At 39.8% G+C, this 22,457-nt stretch overlaps 1 protein-coding gene across 1 annotated transcript; it reads right to left on the bottom strand.

The window, feature by feature from the left end:
• Positions 1-538: 538 nt before the first annotated feature.
• Positions 539-21,921, bottom strand: LOC135463850 (FAS-associated factor 2-like). Its single transcript, XM_064741303.1, has 14 exons — positions 21,859-21,921; positions 18,748-18,816; positions 17,652-17,764; positions 17,193-17,308; positions 15,646-15,675; positions 13,838-13,938; positions 12,829-12,914; positions 9,062-9,153; positions 8,172-8,270; positions 7,231-7,309; positions 6,937-7,018; positions 5,471-5,560; positions 2,515-2,658; positions 539-1,346 (listed from the first exon to the last, which is right to left on the bottom strand). The coding sequence occupies exons 1-14, from the start codon at positions 21,919-21,921 to the stop codon at positions 1,167-1,169; spliced, it is 1,344 nt and encodes a 447-aa protein (XP_064597373.1). The 3' UTR covers positions 539-1,166.
• Between the last annotated feature and the right edge of the window lie 536 nt (positions 21,922-22,457).

Here is a 22,457-nt window from a genome sequence, read left to right as displayed (position 1 = left end):
CAGAACTTGATTCTATCTACAACAAGGGTTTTGTTGATAAATATAGGTATAAAAAAATTTTCCTCGTCAATTCTCACAGAATTGGATCACATTGAGCTTATGTGTTTCAGCTGTCAATTTTCACCCCTTCACATGTTAGCGTTCGCATTGTTGACACCTAACTTATCCCTCATTTTCTCATGCAAAGTGTGGTCAGACTACAACATCATGCATTCCACATACCTACAGCTTCTCAAACTTCGAAATTTGGCTTCAGTAGAAAGTATCCTCAGTTAGCGTTTTCCATTATCCAATTAACAACCCATTATCAAAATTCTTGTGGCCGTTTTGAGTTTAAGTCCAGCTCTTGCTGGCTTCCTCTCCAGCCACAAGTGGGTCTGGCAGCAACCTGTGGATGGTTGTGGGTTTCCACCAGGCTCTGCCTGGTTTCTTCCCACCATAATGATGGCTGCCACTGTATAAGTGAAATATTCTTGAGTATGGTGTAAAACACCAATCAAATAAATAAATAAATAAATAAATTTTCAAAATTCTCAGTTTCAATTAGCATGCCACAGATACAGCATCAATCTTCCTTCTACATTTCCTCTCTCTGAAAATAATTCTGTAAACATTTCTCTGAAAATCTCACCATGTGAACAAATAACAGAGATGAATTCCAAACTAGTACACTTCTCCATCATCATCTACTTCCTCTTACTTCCTGTTAAAATCAGAAATTTTGTTCTAAAGATGAATTTTGCTTTCTCCACTATCTTTTGATGTCACTTAAAATCATACCTTACATTTCCTAACTCCTCACTGTCCAGGTAAATACTGGACACTTAATTAAAATAAACTAGTACAACCATTTGTTGTTGCAAATACTTTTCTTAAAGCCACCTGCTGTCGCAAGTACATGTCCATTTTCTCACACCAGTTTCCTGTGGGTAATACTTTGTCTCATGCTTTTAGACATTTCTGCAGAACGTAGCAAGACGTCTTTCCCTCCGACCATTTGTCTTCTCTGTCCAAGTCCAGGCCGCCATGACTGCTACTTGCCGCTAGCTGAAGGTGTCCACTGAGTTTTACTCTGCTCACAGTCACACCATCAGGGTTTGGTTTCCTTTACCACTAATAAATGCAATAATGGACATTTTCCCCAAAGGTATCTCTAGTTTTGGCCCTCAAGCCTCATTGTCCTGGACAAACAACATTTCTGACTTCCCCAAGCCAACTTCCTCGAATGTAGGAGGCTCGGGATTGGCATCATCTGGTTGGCATGGCAACTGTTTGCGTGGAAAGTTTGTGACAATGTGGAAATCATCTGGGCATTCGGCATGGCAGAACACGAAGTAATATAAATACTGAAACAGAAAAGGGCGAAAAAAAATCTGTACCCTTTTATCTCATTCTTTAGTGAACTAAATACTGCATTTCATCTAAAGTTTATAATTTTTGAAGTGACATCTTTTGCTTGATTCTGATTGATTCATCTATCAGTAAAGATTCGTTATAGAATTTGTGAAAGAGTTTGATAAATTCATTATGAAAAAAACATTTTAAGGCCTTTATGTGCTTCCGAAAGAGCATTTTTACAAACTAATTAACATAGTTTAACTGCCTAGGCATCATTATAAGTTTTCCCACACTACTGTTTACAGAAGGGGCAATAATTAGTGACTGCTTTCAAAAATCTTGAAAAACTCCTGTTTTATGCACTTTGAACATGGCAGAGACAGGAAATAATGAAATTGGACACCCTGCTCAAACAAAAAGGCCTCAAAAAAGGGCTGACCTGACACCCTTTTTCACATATCTGGCTAGCCATTTGCTGCCCTGAGGTTCATGTGTGACAGCTTGCATCGTGCTATCAAGTTTTTGACCTGACCCAATAATGACTACTAATGGATGGATCCCACTCATCCGATGTCCCACCACCCCTTGTCAGGACGAGGTTACTTTTCATTTCATTTCCTGGTGAAGGCAATTGTGACGTCATAACGTCATGGAAAGATGGAACATTTGTAACCAATGTGTGGGACAGCCAGTTGACCTATTTGTGACAAAACTGCTTATGATTGGTCAACTGTGTGTCCTTGACTGACAGTCTGGAAAGGCTTGACCAAAACCTATTCTGAATCCCATTATGCATGGCTTTTGCATCACTAGATTGGACATCCAACCAATCAAATGATAGCATAAACAAAGTGTAAATATATCCAGAATAGCTGGTTTGTTTTCAGTGGAATGGGATACCCACAGATGTACAAAGTTTGTCATGTTAGTGACGCTAAATGCTCTACTGCACCATCAATAGTGCAACATCACGCTGAGCAGACTATATATGTCATTATCATAGATGACATCATACTATGCAAAACTTCTGACATGGAAGTCATCACTCACTGCAGCGACACCTGTTCAGACACCATTAGTCTTCACATTAGTCTTCACAAACTACATCCATGAATTCCTTTAAGTATCAATACACATTCTTCCTTCAATCTGATACTGCTTCCAGCAGCAACTCACCTTGAGAGACTGTGACTTTCGGAATCTTCTCTCTAGCCTCGTGCCTGAAGGAAGTTTGAGGAGTATGCGGATGGCCTCTGGGTCGTCACTAGGGGGCTCTGCAGGGATACCTGTCTTCAGGTCCTCCTTCTGGCGCTCGCGCTCCTACAAGGGAGGCAAATCAGCAAATACGCACAAAGATTATTCCTCTGCTTTTGACAGTTTAATTGTTTCGCAGTTTTATTGTCTTTTCAAAAATAATTTGGCTCAAATCACAACAGTACCTTCATGCCAGACCATTTGTTGGGCTGCCCCAATGTAATTTGATTAAATTTGTTGTTTAAAGCCTGGATACAATGTTTAAATTGGTGCAGGACATAATGACAAATCTTTCCGCTATTCACAACATTAAAAAACAAGATAAAATATTATTTACATGACATTTTTGTCTTGTACCGAACAGTTGGTCACCGACAATATATTCTTTGGTGCAGGACACTGTCTTGTACTACTGCTTATTTTCAAACTAGTATGTGGGAAGGTCTGCTGCCAACCTGCGGATGGTCGTGGGTTTCCCTTTCGGACTATGCCTGGCTTCCTCCCATCATAAACCTGGCCGCTATCGTATAAGTGAAATATTCTTCACGAGTACGTCGTAAAACACCAATCAAATAAACAAACAAATATTTTCAGACTTGTCAGGAAATTTCAGATATAGGATGTTAATCAGTTTGACTGGTTATTATTTATTTATTTATTTGGTGTTTTACGCTGTACTCAAGAATATTTCACTTATACGACGGTGGCCAGCATTATGGTGGGTGGAAACAGGCAGAGCCCGGGGGAAACCCACAACCATCCGCAGGTTGCTGACAGCCCTTCCCACGTACGGACGGACAGTTTGACTGGCGGAGCAAACCACAATGCCACTGACTGACCTATTGTCAGTTACTGGTCACACCCTTTCTCGGATGTCAGGTAGACGCTTGCATGTATGTGCGCTTGGGTTTTAACATCGCATCGTAATTTTCCACTTATATGACGACGAGGAGTCATTAGGTGTGTGTATATAATGTGTCTTCTTGCGGCAGGCTGTCTGTGCTGCCGAAATGCTGCTGCCTAGGAAGTATCATGCTGGGGACACCGTACATGTATGTATGCTTGGGATTTTACAAGGGGTCATTAGGTGTGTGTATATATACTGTGTCTTGAAGTGGCATGGGAAGGTCTCCCAGCAACCTGCGGATGGTCGTGGGTTTCCCCCAGGCTCTGCCCACTTTCCTCCCACCATAATGCTGGCTGCCGTCGTATAAGTGAAATATTCTTGAGTATGGCATACAACACCAATTAAAAAAATAAATAAATAAATTTCAGCGTGGCAGGACTCGTATTGAAGTATCATATAGACTTGAACATCATAATGGTGGAATACACGTAAGGTGAATGGGATTTAGATTTCTGAAAACATGAACTTAAAAAATACATTTCTGCACTAGCTTGTATGCTTCATGAACACACAAGCTTGTATGCTTCATGAACACACAAGCTTGTATGCTTCATGAACACACAAGCTTGTATGCTTCAGGAACACACAAGCTTGTTTGCTTCAAGAACACACAAGCTTGTATGCTTCATGAACACACAAGCTTGTATGCTTCAGGAACACACAAGCTTGTTTGCTTCAAGAACACACAAGCTTGTATGCTTCATGAACACACGAGCTTGCATGCTTCAAGAACACACAAGCTTGTATGCTTCATGAACACACAAGCTTGCATGCTTCAGGAACACACAAGCTTGTTTGCTTCAAGAACACACAAGCTTGTATGCTTCATGAACACACAAGCTTGCATGCTTCAGGAACACACAAGCTTGCATGCTTCATGAACACACTAGCTTGCATGCTTCATGAACACACGAGCTTGTATGCTTCATGAACACACAAGCTTGTATGCTTCATGAACACACAAGCTTGTATGCTTCATGAACACACAAGCTTGTATGCTTCATGAACACACAAGCTTGTTTGCTTCAAGAACACACAAGCTTGTATGCTTCATGAACACACAAGCTTGCATGCTTCAGGAACACACAAGCTTGCATGCTTCATGAACACACAAGCTTGCATGCTTCATGAACACACGAGCTTGCATGCTTCATGAACACACGAGCTTGCATGCTTCATGAACACATGAGCTTGTATGCTTCATGAACACACGAGCTTGTATGCTTCATGAACACACAAGCTTGTATGCTTCATGAACACACAAACTTGTATGCTTCATGAACACACTAGCTTGTATGCTTCATGAACACACAAGCTTGTATGCTTCATGAACACACAAGCTTGTATGCTTCATGAACACACAAGCTTGTATGCTTCATGAACACACTAGCTTGCATGCTTCATGAACACACAAGCTTGTATGCTTCATGAACACACAAGCTTGTATGCTTCATGAACAGACAAGCTTGCATGCTTCATGAACACACAAGCTTGTATGCTTCATGAACACACAAGCTTGTATGCTTCATGAACACACTAGCTTGCATGCTTCATGAACACACTAGCTTGTATGCTTCATGAACACACAAACTTGTATGCTTCATGAACACACTAGCTTGCATGCTTCATGAACACACTAGCTTGTATTCTTCATGAACACACAAGCTTGTATGCTGAATGCAAGTTCATGAACATGAATGCCGTCTGTATTTCTACCCACCTTACAAAAATTATTTTTAAGCGTCTTTTTCTCTTTAAAGAAAATTCCAAACAGGTATTTAAAACCACACCTACAACTAACTTCTCTTTCACTCTTTCACCTGAACTTTTTTATTTTAATGTTTTCTCCATCTTGAAGCCATTTACTGAGCTTCGGATGTTTATTGTGAAAACAGGCGCGAAACTTTTCATTAATAATCCATTAACTTTGGCCCTGACTGACTGACTGATCAACCGTGTAAACATTCTCACCTCAAGCAGTCTCTGGTTTTCCAGCTCCTCATTCCGCGCTAACTGAGCAACTCTCTCCTTTTCTTCTTTCTCCTCCCGCTTTTTTCTTTCCTAAAGCAAATGATCATACTACAATCTGTCACACAGCTTCCCTTATTTTACACACCCCAAAATAGAACCAGTAACCAATGGGGGAGTTTTGAGACTGAATTCTTTTTTTCGCTGAATATAAAATTTGTCCTACTGTATCATGCGAGTTATCAAAAATGCTGGGCAACTACTGTTTACATTAATTAACCAATCAGGTGTCTCGTCATATTCCGAGCATAAACATGACACCCCTTCATGTAAAGAACCCCCTAGGATCACAACCTCTAAGCTCCCCAATTTTCTACGTCGTTCATCTACTCCATATAACTTTTTGGTGAAACTTTTTCAGATGCCCAGGTTATAATAAATGTGATCAATAATTTTTGCCTAACATTTCTCACATGTCACATGGTTCAGTCGGTCTCCTTTTACCATCGGCGATAAGAGTTCAAAATTCCCATATCACCTACTCCTACAGCCTATTTTCCAACAACATACCATTACTACACTCTTTTATCACTCCTATCAAGCCATTTATTCATTTATTTTTAACATAAATTAAATATAAATGCATACAATAATCTTTTTCCTTCACCTTAACCAGAGTTAAGTAAATCGTTACTGGTCCAAAACAAACCAAGACCGCCCTCCTTTCCTAAGATTTTTTGTGAAAAGCTTACAAAAATAACTTATTTCTCCTCGTATAATGTCACCGTTAGATTAGAATGAAAATGTCGTCGGGTGGCTGCTTCACACATGGTATGATATAAATTAACTATTTCTTTATGTCACTGGTGTTAGGCCATACTCAAGAATATTTCACTTATAAGCTGGCGGCCAGAGTTATGGTAGGAGGACACCAGGGAAAGCCTTGGAGAAACCTACGATCTCCCGCAGGTTGCTGGCAGACCTTCCCATGTATGACAGTTAGGAAGCCAGTTAGCATGAGCTGGGCTTGAACTCACAGCCATCGCATTGCTGGTATAATATGATAGAATACTAACAGCACACGCCTATGTGGTGCAGTAACATGAACATATTGTAATTCTTTAACATTTTCTTATGTTTGCAGGGTGTTTATTCAAGCTTATTCTCAAGGCATTATTCTGTGCAGGCTGACAAAATTACACTTTTCTTGAAGCCCTGACAAGGGTCACTCCAACCAATGTAGTGTTGTTTCCAAAATCAATGCATAAACGTGCATAAATTGTACTGGAGGTAGCTCTTCCACATGCGAAAAGCTTGAGGAATTAAGGTAGTGTTACATGTTTGTGTAAGAACTTCACTTTTAAAAAGCTTTGGAATGTGTTCGCAGAAATATGACTACAGATAATCAGCAAACAGTCATAGAGTGTAACCGGGGAACGAAACACATTTCCAAGAGGAGTAACTCTCACCTTTTCCTGATCTGCCCTTAGAGACTCCCTGTAGGCTTCATCTTGCTGCTGTCTGAGTGTCTGGTTAAATGTTCTCTCATCTCTATGGCAACAGAAACAACACTGTGCATCGTGAAAACTGTTTCATGCTACAGCTTGCATTACATACCATCCATTAATTGAATCAGTTTTAGGAATCTTTAAATTGATTAACCAAACCAACATGATTTTAAAGATGGCTTGATCTGTCACCGATTGACATCAACACTAAGACCTGGTTTTTAAGATCTCCCATTTCCTTCTGATTCGACTCACCTGTCGGCTCTAGCAGCCACTAACGACGGCTCGTTATCCTCCATGACCCGGGTCAGACGACCTATCAGGTCAGGGCCACCTGTAACGAGGTGTGAAACAAGAGTCAAAATGGGAATAATAAAACGATCAGCGATTTCTGACTTTTTGAAACTGACATATATCTTGTAAGTTTTAAGATGATATTTCATGAAATTTTCTGTTCTTGACAGCAGATTTTATGTCACCGTATTAAATACAACAGTTTAGATGTCATAAAGCCAAATCTATAAGTTGTTTTCGAAATACCTTAAATGACGTAAAAATTTCTCATTTTTCCAGATTCCAGGTTCTATGTATTTTAGAAAGGTGCTTAGAGAGGTGTCTGGAAGGAAGGATGACATCCTACTGGGAAAATGTACATTTTAACAAGTACAATCTCATGATATTTAAATGCTCTTTTTGTGATCGAATTTTTAGGTCATTTACAGTAATGCAAAAACTGTTCCAAGGAGAAAAGAGCTCCAATGCAAAACTTCAGCTCATTACCTAAGTACTAAAGTCGTGAATTTTGTATTTTCAGTCTTTAATATGCACACAATGCAACTGCAATGCCCCCCCCCCCCACCAGCCCGTGTGGTTGTGCTCTACAAGTGTGCATAATATGTGCTCAATACACGTACACCTTTTAACGACACCACCTCTAAAATTTACTACAACATTGCTTTCACTATTATTGGAAGCCTTTACTGGACATAAGCTACATCTGTACTTTGTGCAGGCAAAACTAGAAATGCATTAACATTCCTAGGGCAGGCTATTATGCACTTTCCAACACGCATACAGTGTAAGCCTATCACATGTTACAGTTGTTCACAACTTTGATATGTCAAATATGTACATTTATAACATCAAGTGCAGTAAATACCAGGTAACATATATAAATAAGTTTCAGGTGTACTTACTGATTGGCCCCTCTATCCTCAAGACAACAGTCATTTTGTTGTCACGAAGGACAATCAAAGCTATAAACGGGTAGGTATATTCCTTGAGGGCTTGTGACACTGCAATTATAAAGATCACACTGAAATAGCTAAGCAGATGTACATACGAGAGGTAAGAAACTAGACATACATGTATTTATACTTACATGTACATGCATCTCACTATCCAGTTCTTTCACGACTTACGGATTGTCATTTTACTTATTCATTTATTTGATCGGTCTTATACGCTGTGCTCAAGAGTATTTCACTTATATGACAGCATGTAGGAATTACGGTGGGAATATACTGGGCAGAGCCCAGGGGTGGGGGCTCACGACCATCCGCAGGGTGCTGGCAGGCCTTCCCGCGTATGATCGCCAGTGTGACATGAACAATTTGCATTTGAACACGAATGTCTCACTTAATAGACTGTAGTCAGTTTCAAGGGTGGAAAATGGAACTGCTCAAAGTACAAATAAAGCAACAAAATTTCCCAAATGTTTACAAGTTCACTAATTTGCAAGTTCAGTGTGTATACGACATTACACATTTTACTTATGAGTTTTAATTGGTGTTTTATACCATACTCAAAAATGTTTCACTAACTCATGCAACGGCGCCCAGCATTATGATGGGAGGAAACCAGACAAGGCCCAAAGGAAACCCACCACCATCCACATTGCTGGCTGACCTTCCCACGTACAGCCGCAGTGGAAGCAAGCATAAGCTGGACTTGAACACATAGTGACTGCATTGGTAAAAGGCTCCTGGGGCCTTGTGCCGCGTCAGCACTCTAATGGTTGCTTGGCTCAAAAAGATGTCCTGTGGTCAGTAATCAGCCATTTAGAGCCTCCTGGGATATAACTTACCTCTGTACCCCTCAGGACTGTTGACATTACAGGCCCAAAATAACATTGTGCTATTGATGAAATCTATTACTTCTGTGCTCCCCAGGGTTTCCCTGCAATACAAAAAAAAAAAAACATTTTACTTTTACTTTTTCAAACTTCAACAATTTCTCATTTAAGCAAAACCAATTTTATTTTATGTTTCATAGGCGATCTGACACTAAACAATCCACCTTTTTATTTTGTCTGATCTAGATATATTTATGATTTTCCCATTTTCAAGACTTCCTGATCACGTAAACATGTCTCCAACAGAAAAAAAAAACAGTTGGGGCAGTCCACATTTCCCACAAATTACATGAATTTTAAGCTTCATTTTTGTATTTATACTCTACTCCAACATAAGAAAAAGATTTATTCTGCCCATAAGACAACAATTTAAAATGGGGTGAGTGAGTGAGCTTGGGGTTTAACGTCGTACTTAACAATTATGTGACGATTAAGGAATCCTTAGAGTGCATGTGATGTGCCTCCTTGTTGCAGGACGGATTTTCACCGCTCTTTCACCTAGTGCTGCTTCACTGAGGTGAATTACCCCAGGAAAGTAAGCCGCTCCGCCCGCGTCATTACACGGATACGGGTCAACCAGTCGTTGCACTATCCTTTTAATGCTGAGCGCCAAGCAAGGAAATTACAACTTCCTCCTTCTTAAGGTCTTGGGTGTGACACAACCCAGGATTGACCCTGGATCTACTGCTCTGGACTTGGACGCTCTACCAACTGTGCTATCGGGACAGGTCAATCTAAATTGGAGTGGCATTAATATAAATGCCAGTCAGGTTTATGGGTGGAGGAAACCAGAATGCCTGGAGGAAACCACTGCCCACCACTGCCATTTGATCACCAGCCACCTGATAAACCTCCTGACTTAAAGCCTAAGTCAAAGCAGCAACTGCTCATTCCAAGCCTGCAAACTCAAAATTCACTTGTCAGCAGCTGATGATCAGTGTTTTCTAGTCCTGTGACATCAGAAACCAAGTGTAAAAGACGGTGCAAGTGAAAGTTTGTTAACTCTCTCTCAGACATTTGTTAACTCTCTCTCAGACATTAGTAGTAACAAGTTATCGCCCCCTGATGATTTTGGAGAGGGGCGCCATGGGCTTCGGGGGCCCGGGCAATACATACTTTTGAGAACTGTGTGTCATTAAAACCTGAAAAGTGTGCCAGTACAAATGCATTGTGGGCTTTTATGATACTGAGTAACAAGTTATGTTAAATCTTCATGTACCACACAGGGGGGTTAAGCAGTCCTTAACAACACACACCCACATGCACCACACAGGGGGGTTAAGCAGTCCTTAACAACACACACCCACATGCACCACACAGGGGGTTAAGCAGTCCTTAACAACACACACCCACATGCATCACACAGGGGGTTAAGCAGTCCTTAACAACACACACCCACATGCACCACACAGGGGGTTAAGCAGTCCTTAACAACACACACCCACATGCACCACACAGGGAGTTAAGTAGTCCTTAACAACACACACCCACATGCACCACACATGGGGGTTAAGCAGTCCTTAACAACACACACCCACATGCACCACACATGGGGGTTAAGCAGTCCTTAACAACACACACCCACATGCACCACACAGGGAGTTAAGTAGTCCTTAACAACACACACCCACATGCACCACACATGGGGGTTAAGCAGTCCTTAACAACACACACCCACATGCACCACACAGGGAGTTAAGTAGTCCTTAACAACACACACCCACATGCACCACACATGGGGGTTAAGCAGTCCTTAACAACACACACCCACATGCACCACACAGGGAGTTAAGTAGTCCTTAACAACACACACCCACATGCACCACACAGGGGGGTTAAGCAGTCCTTAACAACACACACCCACATGCACCACACAGGGGGTTAAGCAGTCCTTAACAACACACACCCACATGCACCACACAGGGGGTTAAGCAGTCCTTAACAACACACACCCACATGCACCACACAGGGGGGTTAAGCAGTCCTTAACAACACACACCCACATGCACCACACATGGGGGTTAAGCAGTCCTTAACAACACACACCCACATGCACCACACAGGGAGTTAAGTAGTCCTTAACAACACACACCCACATGCACCACACATGGGGGTTAAGCAGTCCTTAACAACACACACCCACATGCACCACACAGGGAGTTAAGTAGTCCTTAACAACACACACCCACATGCACCACACATGGGGGTTAAGCAGTCCTTAACAACACACACCCACATGCACCACACAGGGAGTTAAGCAGTCCTTAACAACACACACCCACATGCACCACACAGGGGGGTTAAGCAGTCCTTAACAACACACACCCACATGCACCACACAGGGGGTTAAGCAGTCCTTAACAACACACACCCACATGCACCACACAGGGGGTTAAGCAGTCCTTAACAACACACACCCACATGCACCACACAGGGGGGTTAAGCAGTCCTTAACAACACACACCCACATGCACCACACATGGGGGTTAAGCAGTCCTTAACAACACACACCCACATGCACCACACAGGGAGTTAAGTAGTCCTTAACAACACACACCCACATGCACCACACATGGGGGTTAAGCAGTCCTTAACAACACACACCCACATGCACCACACAGGGAGTTAAGTAGTCCTTAACAACACACACCCACATGCACCACACATGGGGGTTAAGCAGTCCTTAACAACACACACCCACATGCACCACACAGGGAGTTAAGTAGTCCTTAACAACACACACCCACATGCACCACACATGGGGGTTAAGCAGTCCTTAACAACACACACCCACATGCACCACACAGGGAGTTAAGCAGTCCTTAACAACACACACCCACATGCACCACACAGGGGGGTTAAGCAGTCCTTAACAACACACACCCACATGCACCACACAGGGGGTTAAGCAGTCCTTAACAACACACACCCACATGCACCACACAGGGGGTTAAGCAGTCCTTAACAACACACACCCACATGCACCACACAGGGGGTTAAGCAGTCCTTAACAACACACACCCACATGCACCACACAGGGGGTTAAGCAGTCCTTAACAACACACACCCACATGCACCACACAGGGGGTTAAGCAGTCCTTAACAACACACACCCATATGCACCTTACAAATTATACTTTTAATCAAACGCTTTTTTCTGATAAGAAATTAATCAGACTTCACAAAAAACTCTTAAGTTGCCCTACAAGGTGAATGAATCAATGAGAATCAGTGAGTGAGTGAGTGAGTGCTTGGGGTTTCAAAGTCGTACTTAACAATTTTTCAGTCATATGGCGAAGAAGGAATCCTAAGAGTGTATGTAATGTGCCTCCTTGTTGCAGGACGGATTTCCACCACTCTTTTATCTAGTGCTGCTTCACTGAGATGACTTACCGAAGGCAAGTAAGCCGCCCCACCCGAGCCATTATACTGATACGGGTCAACCAGTTTTTGCACTATCCCCTTCATGCTGAACGCCAAGTGAGGAAGTTACAACTTTCTCTTTTAAGGTTTTAGGTTTGACTCGACCTAGGATTGACCCTGGATCTACCGCTTCTGAAGTGGACGCTCTACCAACTGTGCTATCTAAGCTGGTCAATCAGAATCAACAAAATGTGTCACTTGAAAATTGCTAAACTTTTGCTAAAATACAATTTTTACATGTAGTTTAACAGTTCATTATGCGGAGTATTAAAGGGGAACAGCTGTTGATTACCCACCTGCAGAAAGTTGGGGTATCCTGATGGTCATCTCCATGGAGATAGACACAGAGAAACCGCAGCTCTCGCTTAGCATCATTTAATGCCTGCAAACAGGAGATCATGAAATGCATGTAAATCCAGTGAAGAGTAAACTGCAGAATGCAGAGCTCAATACAGAATATAAACCCACCCAATACAGTACCTGTGGCCCCAGGCAGCTACTGCAGATCTTCAATCTTTTTGATCTCTAAAAATGACTTTTTGTGTCCCTCGGGATGCAAGCTTCAAAGTTATTTCTCTAGACTCTATAGTTATCTCAGAAAGTTTCAAAATGTTGGCTGTAGAGGCGGCTAAAAAATTAGGGTTTTTCAACTCTTATCTTTATGGTGCGCTGGCTAAGTATCACAGCCACGGCCACAACTATACACCGTTTTCATACCAAGTCCAATAAGACCTTTCCAAACGATGTCTGCAGTTCAAAACAGGTGTCAACTGTGGTCTTACCTCTCAGCTTGACAACAAACACAACATTCCACATCAGATATTTTTAATTTAATATATGTGGAGCGTTGCGAGTGCAGGCCGTATGCATCAGAGTATTATGCAGGTTTTGTTGGCCTTTATGCTGCGTGTTTATTTCTCTCCACAGTTTGACAGTTGTCAAGAAGATATAAATTATTTTGCTTTGTTACAGCTCATAGATATTCCTTTTCAGCAATAAGAAAAAAAAAAATGTATTTATTTATTTATTTATTTGATTGGTGTTTTATGCCGTAATCAAGAATATTTCATTTATATGAAGGCAGCCAGCATTATGGTGGGAGGAAACCGGGCAGAGCCTGGGGGACACCCACAACCATCCGCTGGTTGCTGACAGACCTTCCCAAGCACGGCTGGAGAGGAAGTCAGCATGAGCTGGACTTGAACTCACAGTGACCACATTGGTGAGATGCCCCTGGGTCATTACACCGCGCTAGCGCACTAACCAACTGAGCAAATAAAAATTGCACCCTACCACTGTACTTACCTGACTATATGTTCCCTGATAAAAGGTGGGGTGAGCTGTTCCAAACTGCTCCTCAAACACGTGAATAAACGACACTACATCTCCTACAGGGTCTGTGACAACTATAACATACAACACAAATGACAGACTTGAGGACAAGCCGCACAAACAGGTCACGCAGTGGAGCGAATCACTTTCTTCTGTGATGTTGTAGTGCTTGTGTACTACATACAGGCTTTATGAACACACACACATTCCTCAACCTTTTCGGATATGAAAGAGCAACTTTCAGTGAAGTTTATGCAAATTTTGAAGTTGATTTTAGAGACCAAGGTACATTGGTTGTATTGGCCAAATTTCAGGGCTTCATAAAAAATGTAATTGTATCAGTCTACACAGAAAAATGCCTTCAAAATATGCAGGAATAAACACCTTGCAAACATGCGCAAAGGTTGATGAATTACTGTAATAAAATAGGAACAACAGAGCTCAAACCTTTGTAACATTTGTTACCAGCAGAATGAGTTCATGATATGTTGAAGTTCATACATTTGAACTCGTTAATAAGCTCATGGGTATTACAGTAAATCACATATAATTTCATCATATTTTCCATCAACTAATCGCAGTGCTGTACCCACTGTACTTAGTCTACACAAAGGTAATGAGTTGATGAAAAATCGTGCGTCAGAAAAAAGTCAGAAATGTGATTAGAAAAACGATTTAAAAAAAAAAGAAGACTTTTCACTAACTTTAATTAATACAGTGGGGTGATTTAGTGAAATTACACGTGATAAGTGTTACAGGCATAAGGAAGTCTGAGTATTGTTAGACAAAAAGTATTACATTGTATAAATTTGATATGTGCAATGTTCATGAGGAGACTTACAAAAGAAGAAGAGGAGACTTAGACGGACCCCATCACATCATCTCGGTACTGTGATCTGTTGGGGAACATGTATTATTTGATTGGTGTTTCACACCGTACTCAAGAATATTTCACTTATACGACAGGGGCCAGCATTATGGTGGGGGGAAACCCATGACCCTCCGCAGGTTGCTGGCAGATATTCCCACGTACAGGGTACATGTAAATGTATTAGGAAACACTTATGTTCAGTCTATACATGTTCCAAATCCACAGGCCAGCATGGACACCTGTTGGACAGATTATCTTACTTCATATATTCTGAAGTTAGAAAATTTGACCTAAAATTTCACTCAAAAAAAATGTGCATTTTTGAAGGCAAATGTATGTTATAAAATGTCACAAATAGTCTTGACACATTAATTTTTCCAGTACTGAGTAGGTTATCATTAGATGTTCCACCCACAACCTCACAGCTGCTTTCTAGGAATAGATCTCCAGTTAGAAATAAGAGAATCACAGGCAAAGTTTTAGGTGATTCAGGACTGTAAGGAAGAAAAAGAGGGAGAAAAGCTGTAAGATTAATATAGTGTAAAACAGGAAGTAGGTGATGTAATTCATATTTAAAAGGACATAAGGCTAGTTTTTCAGACATATGGCAATGAGGAGTTATTAGGTGTGTGTGTATATATATATATATGTGTGTCTTCTTGTGACAGGTCCATGTCGCCAAAGTGCTGCTGCCACTTAGGTATCATACTGAAGACATCCCACACAGTCACATTATACGGACATCTGGCCAACCAGCCTTGTTTCTTTCCTCTAACCTCTCAGTGATGAGCAGTAATTTTAAATAACATTATTTTCATAATATTACTGCATATATTTGAAGCATGCTTGAGCAGAGATACAGGTACACACTGTATCATTTTCTATAAAATATCAATTTGAAAATACTTACTTCTTCTAGGATCTGGTCTAACTAAACGATCTGAAAACATAAGTTACAGAAATTTAAACCACACATGAAAAGGAACGATAAAAACAAAGATTAAAGTTTAATGAGAAATGATGAAATTATGCCAATATTATGTTTGAGAATATTAATATCTCTTAATAATCCCTCTAATTTTATGCATATTCTTCGTCAATGGTCTGAAATTTTCAGACCTTATCAGTGAACTTTAACGCTAAACACTGGGACCACGGAACCAGCTTAGTATGCACCCATTCCCCGACCCACACTTTTTTTTTTCACTAACTTTAATTAATACAATGGGGTGATTTAGTTATTGAATCCTAGAAAAATGTATATAAAACTTTGAATTCTGACCATACTGTGACCAGTGATGTCACATTCGGTTTTGCCACGCGGCACACGAACAGACTGGCAAATTTCATCATTCAAACTATATATAGTATACATATAGATCCATGGATGTATTCACAGAATGAACCTTGAAACGCACTGTTTCAAGCAAAAGATAAGATGTGACACCTCTGATACCCTCTGGGTCAGTACAGCCTACAGCAGAATCTGACATTTTAAAACCATTTTCCTTGATTGAAAAAAATTTTAAAAAAATATAAATCGCTCTATTTTCTTTGACAGTGTTTTATGGTTTTTTTTCATCTGATTTCATATCTCATTTTAGTGTTTTCTTTGCCTGTAAGTCCAGGAATTAATCATGTCAGTGGTAAACAAGTGGTTTTCATTGAATAAATATCTACAAACGATTCCATGAGGGTCACTGGTAGCCCCCAAAACTATCAGGAGGAGAGAACCGAGAAATACCCTGCCCGAGGCTGGGATTGAGCCTGGAAACTTTGTGCCTGCAATCAAGAATTGTGCATTTAATCCCTGAGCTATGTTCCACACTTGCATCCAACATAATCACACAGAAACAAACTGTATCTAGGTAATTACCCTAATTCCTCAACCTTTACGCCTATAAAAGAGCAACTTTCTGTGCAATTCATACACTTTTTTCATTTGATCTTGAGTGCTTGGGGTTTAACATCATACTTAACAAATGTTTCCGTCATATGACGACGAAGTATTCCTTACAGTGCTTGTAATGCACCTCCTTGTTGCAGGACAGATTTCCATGGCTCTTTTACATGTATCTAGTGCTGCTTTACTGAGACGCCTTACCAAAGGCAAGTAAGCCACCCCGCCCGAGCCATTATACTGATATGGGTAAACCAGTCGTTGCAATATCCCCTTCATGTTAAGGAAGTTACAACTTCCTCTTTTAGGGTGTTAGGTATGACTAGCCAGGATTGACCCTAGATCTACCGCTCCCGAAGTGCATTTGATTTTGAAGACAAACTACACTGGTTGGATTGGCCAGTTCAAGGCTTCGCAAAAAAGTATAATTTTATCAGTCTACACAGACTAATGTCCACAGAATATGCTTAAATAAACACCTTGCAAACATACAAAAAGTCTGAAGAATTTACAACAGATCAATAATAAATAAACTAATAATAGCTACAGATACTTACATGCAAATCTAAATATATCAGCTATTGTACTATATAAAAATCTAAATGGAAGGAGGAGGAGGAAGTAGCTCCACTGGAAAAAACCCTCAGGCCTGCGTCCCTGTATTGTGAATACTCTGTAAACAGAAAGTGAAAGTAAATGAGTATCAAACATACGGTCATGCTCAATAATTTCCGTCCATGCTTTAACTTTCATAGTCTGAGTCAAAATGTGAACTGCTAAAAAAATAAATTACTACAATATCAATGAAGGTGACATTTTCTGAAAGTGCATATTTTGAAGAAGAAAATTACAAAAAGTTCACCTAGAATTGCTTAAACCAAAAAGCTGTGATAACTCTTTGGTATAGTCTCTTCCAAAAAAAAAAAAAAAAAAAAAAAAAAAAAAAAAAAAAAAAAAAAAGATACACACACCCACAAATAAACAATTGTAAGAGTCAATTTTTCATGAAAACTTACCTTTGGTCTGAGGGCTGAAGATTCATGGGTGGGAGGCGAGGGTCCTGTCGCTGGGGTGGGGTAAACACTGAAGGGGCTCCCTCTCTCTCATTGAACGTGTCCTGTACAGCCACCTGAAAAAGATGGTAACAAATGTAATGGTCTTTCTCTTTTCATGATGTATGTTATGTAACATATTCAACAGAACAACAAACGTAACCAACATAACCAAGTGTTCTATTATCATGATGTAACAATTGTAACATTCTTCTTTCAAGATGATGTAACAAACATTACCAATTTTCTCTTATCATGATGTTACGAACATACCCGCTTTTCTCTATGAGGTAACAAGCATAACCCTTTTTCTCTTATCATGATGCAACACATATAACTGTTTTCCTCTTATCATAATGTAACAAACATTACCATTTTTCTCTTATCATGATGTTACAACATAGCTGCTTTTCTTTATAATGTAACAAACACAACCCTTTTTCTCTCATGATGTTACAAATATAGCCATTTTTCTCCATCATGATGCTACAAACATTACTGTTTTTCTCTCATCATGATGTAACAAATATAACTGTTTTCCTCTTATCATGATGTAACAAACATAACTGTTTTCCTCTTATCATGATGTAACAAACATAACTGTTTTCCTCTTATCATGATGTAACAAATGTAACAGTTTTTCTCAAATCATGATGTGACAAACATAACTGTTTTCCTCTTATCATGTAACAAACATAACTGTTTTTCACTTATGTTGTAACAAACATACCCATTTTTCACTTATGATGTAACAAATATAACAGTTTTTCTCTTATCATGATGTAACAAACATAACTGTTTTCATCTTATCATCATGTAACAAACATTACCGTTTTTCTCTTATCATGGTGTAACAAACATAACCGTTTTTCTCTTATCATGATGTACGAAACATAACCGTTTTTCTCTTATCATGATGTAACAAATGTAACAGTTTTTCTCTTATCATGATGTGACAAACATAAAAGTCTTTTCATTATAATGAAGTAACAAACAGAATTCTTTCTCTTACATATATCATGATTTAGCCTTTTCAAACAAAGAAAATGAAGAGAACTACCTCAATGTCCCAGTTATGTCTCTGTAATATTTCCCGACATCTTTGAATATCCTCTATTCCTGTTAAATCCTGAAAAAAAAGGTACAGAAAGTTAACTATTTCATACATTGTATGTATATATATGCTAGGGGTTTACTGTCCTAATTTTTGTCCTAAACAGGTTTTGAATCATGTGACGATGAGTCATTAGATGTGTGTACATATACAGAGTCATCTTGTGGCCGCGCAAGTCCATTACGCCAAACTGAAGTATCATGCCGAAGACATCAAACATGACACCCCACCCAGTCACATTATACTGACACCAGGACTCCTAGTGCTCAGCGCCAATGGAGGTAGCAACAAGTGCCATATTTCAAGGTGTGACCCGACCCAGGTTAGATTCCAGGTCTACTGGCTTCAAAGCGGAAACTCTAATCATTAGGCCATCAACAAATGAAAATAAAACTATTTAAGGACCCCAAAGATAATATGAGCTCTTCCAATGAAAAACAGCTTTGGTACGGATAGAGTGAACAAATATGTCATAAAATTATTGCTAATTTAATATCTTCACTCATCATTTTGCATCACTACGAGCTCAGATCATATCCAACATTCACATCATAATTTAGAACACTGTAGCATTTGATGCTTGCATCTACAGATGATAACTAACAAAAGCATAAACGATGCATTGTACATTTCTTAATTTTATTAAATTATTAATGCCGTGCATGAGTCTATTTTAAGAATATATAAAATTCATGAAAATGCTGCATTTACGCATATGCTCATAATTTAATACATCATTTTTATATATATTCTGGAGCTATAAAGTTTAGGGGGATGTTTAGGTCATGTGGTAAAGGAAATGCTTTCGTTCATAAAAGAATCTGTTTTTCAAAATAAAAATCCGAGAGTTGGTCAACAGCACACAATGACAGCACCCTATACTTTACAACTGCCCATACGTTCAACCACAGTGAAATAACTTGTATTTTCAGCCCATCACCCTGATCTGTTTATCCCACGTTTGTTATCAAAAGCAATACCATGCAAACTGGTGGTAAAACACGGGTGGTAAAATGCATTAACTGTAAAGATGAAACAAAGCTTTAATACCTTCTGTATTTAAGTATTAAAATCTGAACACCATGGTGCAGCGACATGAGTTACAATGCAAAACAAGATCAAGCGTGGCATAATACATTCTGGACTACTTCTGTGTAAAAAAAAGCTTTTATCTTAGTCTACTACCTCTTGACTGCTGCATTGCTCCGCACAGGAAGCAGGGTGCCACAAGCTCTTATGCAATATCTGTGTAGAAGAGTCTATGGGATCAAAAAGATTGAATAAATAGCAGAAGGAAGGAGAGATTTTTGGCAGAATTTCCGTTATATATTCAAACACAATGTAGAACTACCAGCTACAATTGTGGATGAAATTGTCACTTTTATATTGAGTGAGTGAGTGAGTGAATGAGTGCTTGGGGTTTAACGTCGTACTCAACAATTTTTCAGTCATATGACGATGAAGGAATCCGTATGGTGTATGTAATGTGCCTCCTTGTTGCTGGACGGATTTCCACTGCTCTTTTATCTAGTGCTGCCTCACTGAGACGACTTACGGAAGGCATGTAAACCGCCCCAACTGAGCCATTATACTGTTACGGGTCAACCATTCGTTGCACTATCATGCTGAACGCCAAGCGAGGGAGTTACAACTTCCTTTTTTATAGTCTTAGGTGTGACTCGACCCAGGATTGATCCTGGATCTACTGCTCCCGAAGCAGGCACTTTTATATTGAAAGAAATTACCTACAAATTGTCCTTCTGCAGGGGCTATTTAGGCCTGGAGGTGCTGCCACAAGCTACATATCAAGAAAAGCAGTTGAAAAAAAAAGAATGCAAAAACCTCAACACCTCCATTACCACACATGAACAATAAAATGGGCTCACCAAAATTCGCCATTGTTGTTAAAACAAGCCACCTTTCGAATTTTTGTCAATGGAATAGATTAAAGCAGATTCTTTCATCAGATGAATATAAATGAAGCTAAGTTGATTTTTTTTTTCATTTGGATCTCTGCATGCTAACAATACTACTGTAATTCTTAAACCATTTTGCAGGTTTGCAAGGTGTTTATTTAAGCATATTCTAAAGCCATTATTCTGTGTTGACTGATAAAGTCATACTTTTTGCGAAGGCCTGAAACTGGCCAATGCAACCAATGCAGTTTTGTCTCCAATATCGAATTAAAATGTGGATAAAGTGCGCTGCAAAAGTTGCTCTTTCACATGCAAAAAGGTTGAGGAATTAGGGTAGGTGAATGTTACGGATTAGTTTACAGTACTTGATGCCCAATATGGTTGAAATGCCATACAACTAGGACCTACCTCGCCCTGACAAAGTATTGGTACAACTGCCCTTGAGAGATCAGCTATTAATCTGAAATTTTTTCTTCAAGATTGAAACGAAAATAGCAGACAACGTAAAACATGTTTCCTCCACAACAACCAACTAAAAGTGAGTTTGCTGTGAATTCCAAAGCTTTAGCAATGATTTCTTCGGGTCTTGATGTGCCAGATAAATAATTTTCTTGGCCTCAAAAAATGTTTATTTGCAGCTTACTTGCCAAGAATAGGCCATTTAATTGGTATCAAAAACTTTCAATGTGATGAAATCATTTATTCTCTTGAAACATTAGCACACTTGCACACACTATAGGCCCAGTGTTACCTTACGCGACTACAACTATACCACAATGACTAAAACTAAACGTCACAAACGTGTTTTTCCTCTAATTCCAATGTTCCGGTCTAGATTCAATCTTTATTTCCGCAAATGGAAAGATGAACTGCGACAAAATATACAAGGGCTCTCCCATGTACAAGCTTCTAATATTGCCACAGTACTTGCAATATCCGGTTCTTAGAATTTATGTTGCACCTGCCCAGCTGTCATGCACAGTGACGAGACATTTTACAACAACAACAGCAACGTCAAAGGTAAACGCCGATAATTCACATTAAATCAGTCAATGAACGAACGCTAATTTTCCGGGATTCCGGCAGAACTCAGGTTCCCAGAGCCACGCGCTTGCTAAAATAGATCGTTATTGCCACATACCTGGAACTGTAACAACTTTTCCGTCTGATCAGCCGACAAATCACCTACTTCGCCGTCCGCCATCGCTCAGGATGCTGACCTCTGACCTTTCAATTCTCCACGACGCTAAACATTCGAGTCCTGGAGAATGTTATGCGGCTCTACTGTAGGGCCAACTTAGCAGGCCTTCATGTGCATCTCAGAGTGTATTTTTACATACCCCAAATCACTAAAATTTTATTTTATTCGGTGTTTTTTTTGTTTTTTTTTTTTAAACTGAACGATATTTCCACTCAGGTTCCTGTATATATCATAAGCTCCGGACTATAGTTCAACCCAACACTATTGTCGAAGAGTAACGTCATAGCGTTCCGCAGGGTTGATCTAACCGCAGGGAGGATAGGTTGGTACCGCATACAGTAAAAACGTATGAAGTCAACCTAAATGACGTCATCAACATGAAGCCGTGCAATCTTTACGTAGGTCAATATGTTTAACTTGAGAATGGATTACTTACACTCGCTGACAGATCTATTTACACCTAGCAACTACGAAGTATAAACAACGAAAAGCAACAGCACAATTCTACGTACCCATGTTAATTTGTTTATTTTAATTTT

The sequence above is a fragment of the Liolophura sinensis genome, chromosome 3 (genome assembly GCF_032854445.1).
Source record: "Liolophura sinensis isolate JHLJ2023 chromosome 3, CUHK_Ljap_v2, whole genome shotgun sequence".
In the NCBI taxonomy this organism is placed as follows: Eukaryota; Metazoa; Mollusca; class Polyplacophora; order Chitonida; family Chitonidae; genus Liolophura; species Liolophura sinensis.
Note: the sequence above shows the minus strand (reverse complement) of the source record. Positions and strands in the feature narration are given on the sequence as shown.

Excerpts from the sequence above, each read along its gene's own strand:
- LOC135463850 (XM_064741303.1), bottom strand. The coding sequence starts at position 21,921 with ATGGCGGACGGCGAAGTAGGTGATTTGTCGGCTGATCAGACGGAAAAG. Across the intron at positions 17,309-17,651 it reads CTTCAGCCCTCAGACCAAAG|AGTATTCACAATACAGGGAC; the intron begins GTAAGTTTTCAT and ends TTCTGTTTACAG. Across the intron at positions 13,939-15,645 it reads TAGACCAGATCCTAGAAGAA|TTGTCACAGACCCTGTAGGA; the intron begins GTAAGTATTTTC and ends TGTATGTTATAG.